The sequence below is a fragment of the Castor canadensis genome, chromosome 10 (genome assembly GCF_047511655.1).
Source record: "Castor canadensis chromosome 10, mCasCan1.hap1v2, whole genome shotgun sequence".
NCBI classification, from domain to species: Eukaryota; Metazoa; Chordata; class Mammalia; order Rodentia; family Castoridae; genus Castor; species Castor canadensis.
In genome coordinates, this window is record NC_133395.1 from 111,386,284 (window position 1) to 111,404,729 (window position 18,446).

Genomic DNA, 18,446 nt, shown 5'->3' on the forward strand with positions numbered 1-18,446 from the left:
TGGTTTTGGAAACACACTCAGCCCTTCCCAGTCAAGCCCAGTCTCCATACAGCTCCAAGACCAAGATTTCTGGGGCTGGTCTTTGGGTTAGGTCTACGGGTGGTCTGACACCATGGGGCAAAATGAAGCAGTTAACTGTTTTCAACACACCTACAATATCACTGGGAGAAACAGAACCAGTAGGAAAAACCAAACGGTATGGCCCAAAGATTGGCTTTAGAGAGATGTTGCAGAGAATGTTAGAGGAAAACTCAAAGGCCATGGAGACCAGCCCATTTATTGCAAATGACAAACCCCCTCATTCACTTCTGGAACACACCTGAGGGCCTCCCTGCCCTTGGCACCGTGAGGAGACTGCAGGAATTTAGCTGAGACCAAGGCAGCCTTGATCAAAGATGCAGAATAGGTAATACAGCATGTGAGGAACACTGGAATGATGGAGTGGAAAGTCCCAGAGAAGCCCAAAGGCGAGAGGACCAGCCCAGGCTGGAGCATGCAAGTGGGTAGTCACAGAGGCCCAGCAGGAGAAGTGACATTTCAACTGTGAGCTGGGTGATCAGGCGTGGCCAGGTACCAGGTAGGAGGCAGAGCATTCCAGGCAGACCCCAAGAAGGACAGCACCCACCCTGGCCTTCTGTGCAATGTGAACAGGATCACTATGACTTCGGGATGCGAGCTGTGAAGACTGTGATCTCAGCAGCTGGGAACCTCAAGCGAGAAAACCCCAGTATGGATGAGGTGAGCTGTATCCTCAGGGTTCCTACAGAAAGGGTTCAGGGCAGCTGCAGGCCACTGTGCCCACCACCCTGAAGACTGAGCCAGTGCTTGCTGCAGGAGCTGATCTGCCTCCGGGCCATCAGGGATGTGAACGTGCCCAAGTTCCTGCAGGAGGACCTCAAGCTCTTTGCGGGAATTGTGTCTGACCTGTTCCCCACCATCAAGGAGGAGGACACTGACTATGGGATCCTGGACAAAGCCATCCGCAAGGCCTGTGAGAAGAAAAACCTCAAGGACGTGGAGGGTGAGCTGCCAGCCCCTGCCTGCCTATAGTCCTGTGGGTATCTGAGGAGAGGCTGGCTCTAGCCACCTTAGAGTCCACTCTGGGAGACAAGGACAGGACACCTCAGCCTCAGGGTCCCTTTACACCTGGCCAAGTGTGTCCCTGGCCCTGTCTCCACTGGGGCCCACTAGGTGATGGGAAGCAAGTGCTGTCCCCTTTCTGGGATCTCACGATTGAGGCCCTCCTGTCCATTGAGTAGTGGTCTCAGTCCCTGGTCTCAGGCACGGACTCCTTGCTGACAGTGGCTATCCTGTCTCTGTCCTCACCTGCTTGGGTGCTGGTAGTGAGGGAGGATCCCAGTCCAGTCACCACATGTCCATGGAGCTTGAGCCTTCATTCCTTCTGTCCCCTGACACACCTGCTCCCACTCCCTCCCAGAGGGTCCTTAGGAGTGAGGGACACCCCCAGAAAACTGTGGCTCAGCAGCTCTGGCCACATAGAGCCTTCCTCTGGGGCCTGATGTGCACAGCCCTGCAGGCCCTCTCCCCCGGACCCTCCACATGTGCTCTGTACACATGTGGCTCTAATGCTTCCTTCTCTGGCCACCTCCTACTCTCAGGCCCAGCAGATTTGCTCAATAAAGCCTCGGGCTCCTCGCCCTCACTGACTTAAGTCAGCTTTGCCACCCCTGACTAATTGGACTCTGTCCCTTTTGCAGGGACCCCTGGGCCTGCAAGGCCAGAGCTACCAGCCCCTACTGCCCTTGCACCAAAGCAGTGCACTCATTCCCTATCTGTGTGGGCCTGGCCCTCTTCCTGTGACTGGCAGATGTCCCTATAGCTCCTGACTCACTAGGATTTCATCCCTAGGATTTTGCTCCATATTAGCCACTTACTGGCTCTCTCAGCAGGTTGGGCAGGAGCTCAGAGGGCAGAAGTCAACTCTGGGGCCTGTGACAGCTGACCACCTAACAGAGGATGTTAGGGAGTAACTGCAACTAGACATGACTGGCATCTACAAAGTTCCTACCGACACATCAGGCTCTGTGCTTGGGGTTTCACCTGTATCTTCCTATGAGATAGGAACAACTGTCACCCCACTTTATAGATGAGGAAACAGGCTCAGGGAGAGTGAAGTACTTACCCAAGGTCACACAAGCTAGTGGCAGAAGCAGGACCCAAACCCATGCTCTTACCTTTGGTTCCCCTTCCATGTTCCTCAGGCTTCCTGACCAAGTGCATCCAGCTCTACGAGACCACAGTGGTGCGGCATGGCCTCATGCTTGTTGGGCCCACAGGCTCTGGCAAGAGTAACGTGAGTAGAGCCAAGCTGGGCAACCCAGTGTCTGGACAGTGGGCCTGAGAGGTTGGGCAACTTCAACAGAGGTGTTGGCCTCCATTGATATCCCCTTGGCCTCTAGAGTGATCCTCCCACTTCCTGTGGTCACCAGTCCACTCCATCCCTTCTCTCTGGGGAGCCAGGGAGCTCACTGGGGTGGGATCTTCCCAGTGTTATAGAGTCCTGGCAGCTGCTATGACGATGCTGAAAGGGCAGCCATCTGTCAGTGGTGGTGTGTATGAGGCTGTCAACTACTACGTGCTCAACCCCAAGTCTATCACAATGGGCCAGCTGTATGGGGAGTTTGATGTGCTCACCCATGAGTGGTAAGTGACCTCTGACCCCCTCCAGTAACTGCTCTGCTCCCAGGCCTCTGAAGGCTATCTGTGGGCCGTGCCACCCCCTCAACCCCATCCACTAGTGGCAGATTGGTAGCTGAGGCTCTCAGCCCAAAACCAGAGGATTTAGCCACTATTTCATTTCCTCTCTGGGTACCTTCCTCATCCTCCCTTGGTTCCCTCCTCTGCACAGAGAGGATAATGATGTTCTGTTATTATGGTAAGGCAAGAATGAAACACATGGAAAGTGGCTGGGACAGTATCTGGCACCTAGTTGATGCTCAGCAAATGGCTATTGTCATTGCCCTGAGAGAGGCTAGTGGTCCCTCTCAGGGCCTCTGCTCCCAGGCTAGCATGCATTTTAAGGGAAGTGCATTGAGCTAGGAGAAGGGCAACTGAGAAGAGATCCCTCAAATGTTATCACATGAAAGTCTTTTCTCTAGAGCTGTTCCATTTCTCCAGAGTCTCCACCTCCTTCTTAGGAGTGTTTGCTTGGCTCCAGTGTCCTGCCAAGACCAATGAGAGGTAGACACTGGAAAGGGATAGTCACCCATCTTTCCCAGTGTGGACCTGTACTGAATCCCTACTTCTGGTGAAGGGGCTCACTGGTATCCACTCCAGTCTCTTATGTGGAGGGGTGGGAGTCTGCAGGTCAGACCAGAAAAACATTACATTAAAGAAAAAATTATTCAGTATCCAGTGATACCCTTCAAAGCATGCTAAAGAAGACTTTATTCAGGGCCGTTACCATAAGTACAAGGACCACTGCAGCAAGGGAGAGAGAGAACATGGGCAAGTGGGACTTTATAGCCAAGGAGCAGGGTGGGGATTAGTGGATAGAAAATTACTAGAGGATCCAAAAAGGGTGAATCACAGGATTCTTGCTGAAAACAGACCTCACCTGATCAGATACTGAGGTAGATTAGGTATCCAGGGTCAGAAATTCTGGCTAAATTAACTTAGCAAGCCTCTTTGCCCAAACTGGATCTTATGAGGAAGTACACAGATGGTTCAGGAGCTTGACTAAGGTTTGACAAGACAGAGAATCTAGTGCTCCCTTCCCTGGACTGTGGAGCCTCTGAAGTGTGAGCCTCTTGGGGTTCTGTGGCAAGACGTGGTCCTTCTCAGCCTTCCAGAGCTATGCGTGTCCCATCTCTGTTGTTGCCTTTTCCACTATTCCTTTTGTCCTGTTGGGATACCACCATTTATCTTCCTTTAATGTGACCTCCATGGCAATTCAGCAGGGTGGGAGATAAAAACATGTTTCTGTTATATGATGTTATACCAAAAAGCCCCATTTTTCCTATTATAATTTTTAAATGATCAAAAATACTGATGGAGTTAAAAAAGCAGATAGGAGCCATTGGGCAGCCAGGTTTCCCTGGGAACCAGCTGTGCCTGCCACCCTGCCTCCCTGGTACCTATAGCCCTGTCCTCCCTGGTGGCTGCAGGACAGATGGGATTTTCTCCTCTCTCATCCGGGCGGGGGCTGTCACCAATGACACCAACAAGAAGTGGTACATGTTCGACGGGCCAGTAGATGCTGTCTGGATTGAGAACATGAACACGGTGCTGGATGACAACAAGAAGTTGTGCCTCAGCTCTGGGGAGATCATCAAGCTCACAGAGGTGCGCCCCCCTGTCTGCCCATACACTTTCTCTATCACGGGTGAGCCAAGAGGCCATGCCACATTGACCAAGCCTTGTCCCCTCTACCCCCGCCTCTTGGGACCACAGCTGCATCTCAGACCACCACTACCTCTTGTTGGGATCACAGAGGTCCTTGACCCGGAAGGGCTCAAAAATGGAATGAACAAGACAGGACATATGAAAGGACTTACTCAGGAAGGGAATAACAAAACACATATCAAGAGGGCCAGCAGGCTGATGACTAATTGGCAAAATTTTATTTTTCTCAGCACACTTTGTACAAAAGAGGAAGAGACTTAAACATCAAAACACTCTGACCTAGTTACAACCTTTCTGTTTTTGCAATCCTGTATTTTTACTGCCAATGTCCTTGACTAAGTATAAACTTGTTTTCAGTCAAGGGAAACCATTTAGCGTTCCTTCCCACCGTGATAGAGACATGGTGCACCTGCACATTCTGACCTTGTCAGAATGCTGCTAAGCCACGGCCACCTTGTTAGACTGTGGCTTTTGGTTCCCAACCACCTCCCACCTAGGAACCTACTACCTGTCAAGAGCTAGGGCGTGGTTCCCAGTGCCCCTCCCTGCCCCTGAGCTCCCTCACCTTGGCTATCTGCTGCTCAGTTGCTCAGTGCTGCTTTTTCAGTAGACCCACTTCCTGGGATGCTCTGGGATCAGGGCCAGAATGACTGTCCCACTGTTTCCCAGACGATGCTGCCTTTTGCCTCCCAGGCCCACTTTCAGCCATGTCAACCTAGTCTTAGCCATAAGTCCACCCAGTTCTGGCAACATGCCCAGGGTCTGGAGATAGGTGACATAGACCTGGTCACAAGGACCTGCTTGGTATAGGAGAAGCAGTTCTCTTCTTAAGAAAGAGGGATATGGGATAGGTATACGAGCATTTCACAATGTGTGCTGAGCTGGGATCCTGAGAACATATGGCATGCAATATAGACTTGTGTCCCAATGGGCCCTGGAACAGGGCACAACAGTTCCTGTCTCCAGGTCCCAGGTGTCCAGGGACCTCAGGCTGGCCAGAGAATCCCAAGAACCTTCCAATTTGGGCTCCTCTTCTGGGCTCCAGGGAGGGAACATTATCAGCTGAAGGCCCAGGGGTCTCTGCACCCAACCCCCACCCCCCAACCCACAACCTGCCCACAGATCTCTCAGACAGGATGTGCAGTCGTCTCCCCACCCCACCCCCCGCCCCCGGCCCTTATGCCTTTCCTCTGCCTCCGGAGCCTAGCAGCTGGCCCGCTCACACACTTCATTTTGAAACTAGGCAATGACCATGATGTTCGAGGTACAGGACCTGGCAGTGGCCTCCCCAGCCACCGTGTCCCGCTGTGGCATGGTGTACTTAGAGCCCAGCATCCTGGGCCTCATGCCCTTCATTGAGTGCTGGCTAAGAAAGATCCCTACCTTGCTGAAGCCCCACGAGGACCAGTTCAAGGACCTCTTTGCCAGGTTTCTGCAGGTAAGTGAGGCCACAGGTATCCCAGTCAGGTGAGACAGCAGAGCACTGTGGCCACCGGCCATGACAACCTGATGCTCACTCCCTACAGGATTCCATTGACTTTGTTCGGTCCTCAGTGAAGGAGGTGATCCCCTCAACCAACAGCAACCTGACCATCAGCTTCCTTAAGCTGCTCGACTGCTTCTTCAAACCCTTTCAGCCTAGAGAGGTACAACCTCAAACAGTCAAGCTACAGGCGTAGCCTCTCTTGCCTCCTGCTGTCCTTGCCTAGGCTGCCGTTGGGCTCAGAATCCCTGCTTCCTGGAAGATGAATTGGATTGATGTGGAGCCACCCCATCCAAAGTCCTATAGAGAAACAAAGCCATGGCATGTCCCCACCCTACTTCTTCAGGCCAACCAGTACTTCTCCTACGTACACAGATCTTTTTTCCGCTGTCCCCAGGACCTCAAGAGGTTCCCCTCAGAAAAACTCAGTCGCATCTCAGAGCTGATCGAGCCCTGGTTCATCTTCTCTCTGGTCTGGAGTGTGGGCGCCACTGGGGACAGTAGCAGCCGCATCAGCTTCAGCCACTGGCTGAGGAAGAAGATGATAGCAGAAAATGTGAGAGAGGGGTGCTCCCAATCCAGGCCCCTTGGGCCAGAAGCAGGCAAAGCCCCTGGGCTTCACAGGCTGCTTTTTCTCCTGGTCCCCGGCAGCTGACTCTCCACTTCCCTGAAGAGGGGCTGGTGTTCGATTACAGACTGGAGGACGCCGGGATCAGCAGCACAGAGGATGAAGACGATGAAGAGGAGGAGGGCAAGCAGGTGGCTGCAGGCCAGGGTGGGAAGGGCCTCACTGGGTGGTGGCTGTTCTTAATGACTAACAGCCACCAAGAGAAAGCCCCGTTGACAACCACCAGGTCTCAGGCTGGGGGTAATTTGCATCACCTTATGGATCTGCACAGCCCTTTCTGGGTGGTTATTATTGTGCCCATTTTCCAGACAAGGAAACTGATGCTCAGAATACTCACACTCAGCTAGTGAGCGGTAAGGCTGGACTTGAACCTGGGGCTGGGAAATGTCCGAGTGCCTCCCTTTCCAACCACATGCACTGCTTCCTCTGTGGTTGATACTGAGCCCTGGGTCTAGCCACCGTAGTTTTACTTAACAGCTTCATCTTCCCAGGGAATAATGAGCTCTGTAAGAGCCCGGAGAAAAGCTCTCTGACCTGCCTTCTCAGTGTCCTCATCTCTTCTATCAGCCAGTGATACCCAATGAGCCCACCCTTATTCCAAGATCAAAACCCAGTCAAGAAGGAGAGGACAGAGAGCATCTACAGAGACCTGATTTGTACTATGTAGGGTCCCAAACTGCCCCAAGTGGAACATGTTGCTTTGGCCATAATAAACCCCTCATGGAAAGAAGTCTGCATGCTGGGTCAGGGCTGTGGGTGAAGGGATTCATGCAGGCAGGGGCGGTGGGGAGACCAAGCCAGGTGGCCTCAGCATCCAGCTGATGCCAGTGCCCTTTTTCTAGTCCCCACACTCCTTGGTTAGCCTGAAACTAAACAGCAGGCATCTTTGCATTCTGGGTTGCCCAATTCCCAGAGCATCTCCTGGCAATCCGTAGGGTACTTCATCCAAGACACCTGTGTGTGAGGAAGTCCCTACGTCGACAGCTGCATGCAGGGATCCCCACCTGAACAACTGTGTCAAAGCTGTGTTCAGAGCATCCCTTCCCAGTGGCTTGTGCTGCAAGTCCCCCACCCCACTCAAAGAACAGGCCACAGAAATTCCTATTTCTGTCAGAAGTAGTTCCTCACCCGGGCCATCTTGCCAAGACCTAGCAGTGCAGTTCCTCACACTCTTACTGCACTTGACAGCAGGACAACAGCCAGGAGTTGGGCGGGAAGGGGTTCTGGGGCCATCTTGAACCAGCTGTGGTTCCAGGTTACCTGGGTGAAGTGGATGGACTCCTCAGCAACGTTCACCATGATGCCAGACACCAACTATTGCAACATCATCGTGCCCACCATGGACACTGTGCAGATGTCCTACCTGCTGGGCATGCTGCTCACCAACCACAAGCCTGTGAGTCCTCATACCACACCCTTTGGTGGGTGGCTAGCTTCCCACACTGATGAGGCAGCAGCTCCCTCTGTGTGCTTGTCCTCTGTGTGCCCCACCTGCCCAATCCCGCGTCTCAGGTGTTGTGTATTGGGCCGACGGGCACGGGGAAAACCATCACTGTCTCTGACAAACTCCTCAAGAACCTGCCACTGGAGTACATCAGCCACTTCCTCACCTTCTCTGCACACACATCAGCCAACCAGACCCAGGACCTCATCGACAGCAAGCTGGACAAGAGGCAGGGCACCCCTTGATTCTTCCTCAATCCCAGTCCCCCAGCCTGGCTAAAACGGCTGCTGCCTCACCTCCTCACCAAATTATGATCTTGGGTTTGCCAGAAGCCTCCCTAGGGTGGGGGGAGCTGGAAGTTCCTCAAGGAGCCCTGGGTTCCCTCCCAGACTGCTCCAGAGCCCTCTCTCTATCAATATTCCACCAGACACCGATAACTCATGTCTGTAATCCTTGCTCTCAGGAGGTAGAGATCAGGAGGATTGAAGCCAGGCCGGGCAAATAGTTCACGAGACCCTATCTCAAAAAAAACCATCACAAAAAAGGGCTGGTGGAGTGGCTCAAGGTGTAGACCCTGAGTTCAAACCTCAGTACCGCAAAAAAAAAAAATTCCTCCAGAGCCTTTCAATGGGGTCTTAGTCCTGGGATGGGCACTTGGGCTGAGCTGTGAGTCTGTCTTGGAGATGCCTATTATCTACCTGCCTGGGAGGCAAGACTCTAAGAGAGGCAGGTCAGCTAGTCCCTGACATCCCAGAACACTCAGAACAAGACAGAGGGCTGGTCACAAAGTAGCAATTTGGGGGAGGCTCGTTTTTAGTAATGTACCACCCTGCTGCCCTGGATTCTTAGAGGACCTGGTGTCCATGGGTGCTAGGCTCACACAGCCCCTCCAACAGGCGGAAGGGTGTGTTCGGGCCACCCTTGGGGCGCAACTTCATCTTCTTCATTGATGACCTGAATATGCCAGCCCTGGAGACATACGGCGCACAGCCGCCCATTGAGCTGTTACGCCAGTGGATGGACCATGGTGGCTGGTATGACCGTAAGATCATTGGTGCGTGCCAGCCTGGGCCAGTAGGGTGTGGGGCCTGTGTGCTGGGCAGGGGTACCTTCATTCCTACAAGATCCTGCAATACTTTTAGGGGTCTCTTAAGAGACCCCTAATCTCTTAAGATTGGGGAAAATGAACTTTTAGTCAAAGGAAAACTTTAATGTCTGTGAACACATTTGTCAATACTGTTGTAAATTATAATTTTAATATATATTATTTTCATGGGGAAGGAGACCCACAAAAATCGTAATTCAGTTCTGGGAAGGAACTGATCTCCTGCCCTCACTCAGGAGCCTTCAAGAACCTGGTGGACATCAACTTTGTCTGTGCCATGGGACCCCCGGGGGGAGGCAGAAATTCCATCACCCCAAGGCTGACACGTCACTTTAACTACTTGTCCTTCACCGAGATGGATGAGGTCAGCAAGAAACGCATCTTCTCCACCATCCTGGGATGCTGGATGGGTGAGTATCAGGAGAGGGCAAGAGAGGCCATGGGCAAAGGCAGGAGCCCAGGCCAGGTGCCACACGAAGGACAGCTGGGGAGCCACTCACCAACTGTAACCCCAGCTTCACCCCATACTCATCTGTTACCTTTGGCAAGCTCATGAGCCTCTCTAAACTCCAGTTTCTTCATCTGTAAAATGGGTGATAATATATTAGTACTATCGCTCCAAGTTATAAGAGTAAGACATGGCACACAGAGTATCTAGAATGAAACCTGGTACAGGGTGATTGCTGCGCGTGTGTGCGCGTGTGCATGCATGCTTATGCCTTCACCCACATATATACACGCATACACGTGTGTATGTGTTAGGGTTTGCCCAGAAACTCAAGTGGAAGGGTATTACTTTTATAAATCAGGAAAAGCCACCAAGACAGACTAGATAAGGTCCACCCCCTGATGCTCTTTCCCCACCAGCCCACTTCTCACACACTGACCATGGAACACGACTTGGCACTGTGTCAGGTGGTGAGTAATGGAAGTTAGGTATTCCCTCCTCTGACCTGGCCACACTGCCCCCAAGGGTATGGGCCAGGACTTTCCTGCATATCCAGATTGGGGTGAGGGGCATGTTGCTCTGAGGTGCAGCAGGAGTAGCGAGTGGCTGCTTTAAGAGCATCCCAGCTGGGAACAGTGGAGAAAGCAGGCAGCAAGATAGCCTATCGAACTGAGGCCTGTATATCTCCCTCAACCCTCCAGATGGACTCCTTGGAGAAAGAAGTTATCGAGAGCCTGTGCGTAAGTGTGGCCAGGGCAGGGGCCCAGGAGGGCGGGGCCTGGAAGGGAGGGGGCTCTGAGTCTGGCCAAATGTGCTAAGGCTAGGACTTGAGGCCATGGTGGACCCTCCTTGGGCTCATGCGAGGGCCAGGACAAAGGTTGGCAACCAGTACAGACTGCCCCCCTAGTCTCCTGCACCCATTGGTATTGCAAGTCAGTTCCTCAGTGCCTGGGTTAGTGTCTGATTGACAGTAGATGCTCAGGAAACGCAAGATGAGTGGATGAAAGAAGGAACCCAACAAACTCCACCCTATGTGAAAAGCCACAGCCACAACTCAAAGGAGAGCCAGCCTTTTCCAGGGAGGAGGCATGAGCAAGAGAGCCAGGGGTGATGTGTAGCTGGGGAGCAGGCATCCCTTGTGTGGCAGCTTCATTCACCTCCCATGTCTTGGTCATCAACACATGGTGGCCAGACACTTCAGACTCTGTCTTCTCCTTGTGCTCCCCTCTCCTCCTCTCAACTTAAAGAGGCCATCAGGCTTCCTCCATAGGACTCTATACCCACCTGCTTACTTGTGTCTGGCCTTCCTCATGGGCCCATCTTCTTGCCTCGACTAGATGTGGACTTTCCACTCCAGCACAGGCTCCTCTTGGCCCAGCTAAAGGATGTGATCCATGCCTTCCCCAACACCAGTACTCCCTGTTCTACTGGAGCACTTCAACAGCATACAAACAAGTCCCAGTTTCTCCCATATTATTCCAAACACAAAATTACCTCCTACGCTCAGCCAATCCCCTTCCTACACCCTAGGTCATCACCCCACTTCTCTGCTCACCCTGATGGAAAACTCAAAAACTCTTCCTGTTGGCACCAACGTCCTCTCCCACTTTCCCTTGAGCTGTCCCCACATCCCCTGAGAATGCTCTGTTCTTGGTCCTCATCTGTCCCACAGGTAGCCGCTCCTTCTCATCTTCTCCCAGGCCTTCCTTCCTCTCTGGCAACCCTTCTTGGACTGACTGGAGTTTAACCTTTCCCCTCCTCTCCCTCTAACCACACTTTCCTCTGGCAATCTCAACCTGCATCTGGTGATAAAAGCCATCTTTATGCTACTGACACCCAAGTCCCCTCCTCAGCCAGGCCTCTCAAAAGCCTGACTCTACATCTCTCAGTGTCCACTGAGCATCTAGACTGACCCTGCCCAAATCCAGATTTCTGGATGCCCCTCCCAGTCCTCTTCTCATTTCAGGTGATGGTATCTCTGTCCTTCTAGGTGCTCACAACAGAGCTTTGACATCATCCTCGACCCCTCTCTTCTTCTCATGCCTCTTCTCATGCCTCACCTCATCTGCCATATCTGTTGGCTTTCCCTGCAGAATCCATCCCAAATTGGCTGCTCACCTTCTCAGCCTCACTCACCTGACCATTGTAGCACCTTCCCTGGTCTCCTTGTTTCTGCCTTCACCTGTCAAGACTCCACCTTCCACTTGCCTCCAGAGGGACCCATTAAAACATTAAATCAAGCCAAGTGCAGTGGCTCACACTTGTAATACTAGCTATTTGGGAGGCTGAGATTAGGAGAATTGCAGTTGAGGGCTAGCCTGAGCAAACAGTTTGTGAGACCTCATCTCCAAAATGGTGACACAAGCCTGTAGTCTCAACTATTCAGGAGGCTGAGGTGGGAGGATTGCTTGAACCCAGGAATTCAAGACCAGCCTGGGCAATATAGTGAGACCGTGTCAAAAAAAATCACAAAAGCAAGCCAGGTACCCATGGCTCATGCCTATAATCCTAGCTAATTCGGAAGCTGAGAGCCAGAGGACCATGGTTTGAGGCCTGCCTATGCAAAAAGTAAGTAGTAAGACCCCTCCCCATCTCAACCAATAGGTGGGCACAGTAGTACATGCCTTTCATCTCAGCTTCATAGGAAGCAGAAATAGGGAAGATTACAGTTCCAGACCAGCCCAGATAAAAAAAAAAAAAGTTTGTGAGACCCCATCTCAACAACAAAAAAAGACTGGTGTGGTGGTGCTCACCTATCATCCTATCCCAGCTACAGAGGAGAGCATAAATTAGGAGGGTTGTGGTCCAGGCTAGCCTGGGAAAAAAGCAAGATCTTTTTTTTTTTTTTTTGTATGTGGGACCAGGGTTTGAATTCAGGGATTCATGCTTTGAAAAACAGGCACTCAAAAAAAAAAAAAGAAAAGAAAAGAAAAACACGCACTCTACTGCTTAAGCCACACCTCCAGTCCAAAAAGTAAGATCTTGTCTCCAAAATAACAAAGAAAAAGAGGCTGGAGATATGACTCAAGCACTAGAGCACCTGCCTAGCAAGCAAGAAGCCTGAGTTCAAACCCCAGTACCACCACCAAAAAAAAAAAAAAAACCACAAAAACATTAAATGAGACCACGCTCCTCCTCTGTTCAACTGTCTCATCCAAACAAGAGCCCAAATCCCGACAGGACAGTAGTAGGCAAAGCTGTCCTTAACTCGTGCCCCTCAATACTCCTCTGGTCTCATCTCCTATTCAGCCAGCCCCTCCTCCCTGGCCATTAACTTCTCAGGCATGCTCCCACCTCCAGGTCTCTGCCCTTGCCGTGCCCTCTGCCTGGAACACTTTTTGTTCCAGCTATGTGCATGCTTGCATTTCACTTCTGTGGTTTTGGCTTCAATGTCCCCTTTCCCAATGAAGCATTCCCTAGTATTTCTAGAACCACCCTCTTCCTAAAGCCCAACCCTGTTGTTCCTCAAACCTCTCCTGCTGCAAATCTCTATGTAGCACTTGTCACCTTGTCACTGTCTTCTTTACTTGTTGACCTGTTCACTGTCTCCAAGACAAGAATGTCAGCTTGTTGAGGGTGAAGAGCGTCTATTTGAGTCACCCTCTATATGCCTGGCACCTATAACAGTGCCTGTGTTTATAGACAGGACCCTCTCCTTCCCCTTCTGTCCTTTTCCTACTGCTAAGTGCTCCCTATATCCCAAATTCCCACTGCAGAATTTTGGTTCACAGCAAAGAATAAGGTTGTTTTCAAAGAACAAGGCAACGGGGACATTAGTGGTAAACACAGGCTGGAGGTTGCAGCAGCTCCCTGGGGGGGTGGCAAGCCCCAAAGGTCCACCTGGACCTAAGCTCCCACAGAAGCCTACATGGACCAAGTGTGGCCCAGAGCTGGCATGTTCAGTACAAGTTGGTAGTGTAAGGCAGTAAGGGCCTGCCCAGCACTGAGCCTGTTGGTGCCAACTATTCTGTGAGTGCATCTCAGTTTCCCAAGGCATGGCAGGCTGTCAGAAATGAGGACACCAAAGGGAGGCACTCAGAACAGGAGATTCCCACTCTGAGGCATCTCAGATGGGGCTAAGGGGTGAGTGGAATTCAAGCCTGAAGGTGGGGCAGGGAGCTGTGGGGAATTCAGCACAGCAAAGGCACAGACCTTAGGATCTGCAAAGGCTGCGCTGGGAGCTCCCCACCTGGGTGACCTAAGCCACTCTCCTGTCCCCACAGCTGGAGCCCCCAACATTGCCCACCTCACAGAGCCTCTTGTGGAAGCCACCATCATGGTGTATGCCACTGTCACCTCCCAGCTACTGCCCACTCCAGCCAAGTCCCACTATACCTTCAACCTGAGGGACCTCTCCAAGGTCTTCCAGGGCATGCTTATGGCCGACCCAGCCAACGTTGAGGTGAGGCTCCAGCAGGTCCTTCCCCAATGCCCATGCTACCCTTGCTGTCCTCCCTAGGCCCCCCAATTTTAGATCTTCCTGCCTAAACACTTTCCAGCCCTGGTCCACCCAGACTCTAAGGAGACTGGGACATGCAGGTGTCAGGCCCTCAAGAGTCTGGCCTATCTTGTGGATCAAACCCATGCCAGGAATGGTGGCCATGAAGGGGGTCACACAAAAGAGGGAACCAGGGCAAGGTTAGGGAGTAAGAGGGCTTCTGCTACAGACCTTCTATGTGAGAAGAACTCTTAAGGTGTTTGTGATGGTGGGGAGTGAACAAGGTACCTTTGAGAGCCAGCCAGACAGAAGAATCAGTAAGCAGAGCGGGAAATGGAGCCAGACTTGCAGGCTGTGGGGAGCTTGACTTTCATCCTAAGGATGATAGGGAGCCATGTTGAGCCACTGTCTGGACAACCAATATGTGTGTGGCCAGAGCCTGGGGAGATGGGGGAAGACAGGACACAAGCCAGCCCTGGCCTTACCCAGCTCTTGGCCAAGGACTGGCAAGAAGAACCTGGGGCTTCTCAAGGATAGTCCAGTTATCCTAGGAGACACATGGAAGCTGGGGAAGAGGAGGCAGCAGAGATAGAGAGAGGGTCAGCTCCTGAGGAAATTGGTGGGGTTCCATGCTTGCTAGATGTGGGGTATCAGGAAGATGAAAGGAGAACCAGGTCTAGGCTTGGAGTTTCAAGAACTGAAAGAGAGGGAAGCGGTAACTTTGAAGCACTCATGACCAGCTAGTGGAGCTGAGTGCCCAGCCAGTGCTAGAGCTGAGGATGGAAAGGTCTTGCCACACTATGCAATTCACTTAGTCCTCAGCTGGCCAGTAGACATACCTCCCAGCAGCCTCTGCACAAGGCCCTAGCTGGCTCGTAAGGGGAGTCTGGCCCAGAAGCTGTGGCTCCTACTTCCGACCTCTTCCTGGTGCTTTGAGAGATGGCTGAGGGGCTGGAGCCAAGGGGTGGTACTGATGCTGGGTGTCCACAGGACAAGGTGCAGCTGCTGCGACTGTGGTATCATGAGAACTGCCGCGTGTTCCGTGACCGACTGGTGAATGAGGAGGACCGTCACTGGTTTGACCAACTCCTCGAGAAACACATGGAGCAGTGGGAGGTGGCCTTCAATGATGTCTGCCCCTTCCAGCCCATTCTTTATGGGGACTTCATGTCGCCAGGCTCAGATGTGAAGTCCTATGAGCTTATCGTCAGTGAGAGTAAGGTGAGGGGGTCTAGGCTGGTGCCTTTCCCCTGGTGGGTCCTCTTCAGTCTGACCCCTAGGACCCAAGTCATTTGTAATCACCACTAACAGACCACCATACCAGACCAGAAGGTTAGGAAAATGAGGCAAGCTCTTGGCCTGGCTGAGTCCCTGTTTCCCCCCACCTGTCGCATGGGCACAGCTGAGAGGTCCTGCTCAACCTGTCTCTGAGAACAAACCTGGGGTTCATCTAGACAGGCCCTGCAAACAGTGACACACCATTCCCACTCACAGAGGAGCAGTAGGAGCTCTGAGGCCACAGCTCTCAGTCAAGACCCCCGTGGGGAAGGGTTGAGGCCCATCAGTGGCCCCAGAGCTGCATGAGTGCAGTGGACCTTCAGATGAGTTTTTTCCCACACGCATCCTCTCCTAGTTCCCAGATGCTTCCTCCAGAGACCCAGGGTCAGTACATACTGGTGAGCCCCAGAAAGGGAAGGTGGGACTCGGGCCTGGGTGTGTCCCATGGGTCAGGCCTCTTTCAGGCAGACCTGGCTTCTTAAAGCCAGCATCCACCCATGCATGGGAGGAGCAGGGCTGGCTGCAGGAGGGTGTGAGCTCCCTGTCAGGGAGGGCCTTGGTGCATAGGGTTCCAACCAGTCAGACCCATGGCTGGAGACACCACAAAAGTGGTGGCAGGAGGATTCCTACAAGGGACTGCTCCAAACCGCCCGAAGATGGAGCTGATTGGGATTCCTAAGAAAGAAGCACTAGAGTGCAGAGTGATCAGTCTGAAGCATTTATCAAGAGACTTCACATACAGAGGGGGCTACAGCTTCCTCGTGATACACAGAGAGACAAGATGTTCTGTGGGTCCACGATAACAGGGTGGGTGACAGAGTTTATACGAGAGTTTAGGGAAATTGGCTGAGGTAGAGTTAGTCTGGGTTCAAGTCTGAAAATGCAGCTGCCAGATCACAGAGTAGTCAGTCACTCTGTGTTTCTCAGTGGGGCCAGAGAAAAGTGGGAGGGAACTAGGAGGCCCTACAGTGAAGGAGAACCAGCCCACCACGCCCTCCACCCTGCTCACAGATGATGAATGTGATCGAGGAGTACGTGGAGGACTACAACCAGATCAACACAGCCAAGCTGACGTTGGTCCTCTTCATGGATGCCATGAGCCACATCTGCCGCATCAGCCGCACTCTGCGCCAGGCTCTGGGCAATGCACTCCTGCTAGGCGTGGGTGGCAGTGGCCGCAGCTCCCTCACCCTGCTCGCCTCACATATGTAAGGGCCTCCAGGCATGGTGGGCAGTGGGCAGCTGGTAAACATACGTCAGTTGGATTGATGCTTTTCCACATTGGTGGAAGCCCCAGGGTACACCTGAGGCAGATCCACCCAGTCCATGGGCTTCTAGAAGGACTGAGAATGGGACCTGGACCAGAAGCAGTAGCAGTGCTCCATGGGGATGTGGAGATGGAGATGTAGATAACAGGCATCCCAGAGAGCTTCCTGGGGAAGATGTCCATCAGCCTGCTCTCAGAATCAGAGCTGGGAGGATAGAAGGGAAGGGTATTACAGGCTGAGGGAACAGCTTGAGCTAAGGTCTGGAGGCAAGAGAGCAGGTTCAGGACCTGCAGAATGTGCAGGTACCCACCACTGTCAGTGCCTGATCCTAGGACCCTATTAGGCCTTGACCCAAACTCCTGCCTCCAGGGCCGAGTATGAGTGCTTCCAGATTGAGCTGTCCAAGAACTACGGCATGGCTGAGTGGCGTGAAGATGTCAAGAAGGTCCTGCTTAAGGCCGGCCTGCAGAACCTCCCCATCACCTTCCTGTTCTCGGATACCCAGGTGCCACTGCCACAGCAGTAGGCAGGACTCAGGGTGGGCTGAATATAACAGTGTCCTAGTATGGCATCCTGGAAGGTAGTCAGTCCTTCATGCCCAACTCACTATCAGTGATAGCAGATCTGAGGAGGAACCAGCAGGACCAGGTGGGGCCATAGATGGTCTGGTTGGGAGTGCAGGGTCAAACCCAACCCCTCAGAACTGGGGTAGGAGGGGGCCTAGATCATACTCACACTTCAAGCGTAAAGAAGACTCCCAGTACCATGGCACACTGCTCACTGCCAAACAGCTTCCCACCAGAGGGTTTGTGCCCAAAGTATGGGGAACCCATAGCTCCCGTCTGGGGGGCTGCTCCCTCTGGGACTTCCTGGGCCTAAGGCCTCTCCCCAGGTCGCTGGGTGAAGGAGAGGCCATAAGACAAATAATGCAGTCATAATGAAGGCTGTTCTCCTACCCCTCATCCTTCTCCAGATCAAGAATGAGTCCTTCCTGGAGGACATCAACAATGTCCTGAACTCGGGTGACATTCCCAACCTCTACAATGCTGAAGAGCAGGACCTAATTGTCAATACCATGCGGCCCTACATCCAGGAGCAGGGCCTGCAGCCCACCAAGGCCAACCTCATGGCTGCCTACACTGGGCGTGTGCGCAGTAACATCCATATGGTACTGTGTATGAGGTACAGCCAGCTGTCACCAGGCCACACAGTAAGGTTGGGGTGGTGGGGCCAGCCCCAGAGATGCTAGAGGCCTGGGAACTTGGGCCTAGATGAGAGGTCATCTGGGCCTGGTCACCATGCCATTAGGGCCAGGCTGCTGTGCAGTTGTACCCTGGCTGCCATGCCACAGGGCTATAGAAGGGCCTTGGGTCCTGGGAGCCTAAGTCAGTGTCTCCTGGCCTCATTTGGATCCCTGGACCCCTAGCCCCATTGGAGAAGTCTTCCGAGCTCGTCTGAGGCAGTTTCCCTCCCTTGTCAACTGCTGTACCATTGACTGGTTTAACGAGTGGCCAGCAGAGGCCCTGGAGTCTGTGGCCACCAGATTCCTGAATGAGATCCCAGAACTGGAATGTTCCTCAGAAATAATTGAAGGACTGGTAGGTGTCTTGGTGAGAAGGAAGCTCTCGGAAAACTGTTTCATTTTTGGGTGTGGGCTGGGGGTTCCTGAGGCCTAAGAGTACTGGGACAGCCACCTTTGGTAAGCCTTTGGTCAGACAGCTTTACCTGTTTAAGCCTCAGTTTCCTCACCTGTAAAATGGGGAGTGCCACAGGTCATATGGTGACGGGATGCTTGGCATATAGCTAAATGATCACTGTCTCCCTTATCACCTGAGGGTATAACAGCAGCTTTCTTCCAAAAGTCTGCTGACACAATTCCAGAGATCACAGAGGGTATGGGATAGATTTGTCTGGTCCAATCTCAGAGATCCATCCTCTGAGGGGCTCAGCATCTTAGAACTCTCAGAGACAAATAGGTCATGGGGGCTG

General features: G+C 52.7%; 1 protein-coding gene across 1 annotated transcript in view; it reads left to right on the forward strand.

Moving 5' to 3' along the window:
* Dnah1 (dynein axonemal heavy chain 1) overlaps window positions 1–18,446 on the forward strand; it is a 63,351-nt gene that overhangs the window by 30,590 nt on the left and 14,315 nt on the right. Inside the window, 20 exon segments of the mRNA XM_074043876.1 lie at window positions 652–738; window positions 835–1,021; window positions 2,223–2,314; window positions 2,510–2,664; window positions 4,128–4,305; window positions 5,609–5,803; window positions 5,892–6,011; window positions 6,246–6,404; window positions 6,500–6,607; window positions 7,732–7,872; window positions 7,989–8,149; window positions 8,817–8,974; window positions 9,262–9,435; window positions 10,175–10,213; window positions 13,697–13,875; window positions 14,902–15,132; window positions 16,201–16,397; window positions 16,827–16,962; window positions 17,431–17,639; window positions 17,884–18,055. Of these exon segments, the coding sequence (XP_073899977.1) occupies window positions 652–738; window positions 835–1,021; window positions 2,223–2,314; window positions 2,510–2,664; window positions 4,128–4,305; window positions 5,609–5,803; window positions 5,892–6,011; window positions 6,246–6,404; window positions 6,500–6,607; window positions 7,732–7,872; window positions 7,989–8,149; window positions 8,817–8,974; window positions 9,262–9,435; window positions 10,175–10,213; window positions 13,697–13,875; window positions 14,902–15,132; window positions 16,201–16,397; window positions 16,827–16,962; window positions 17,431–17,639; window positions 17,884–18,055 (3,078 nt within the window).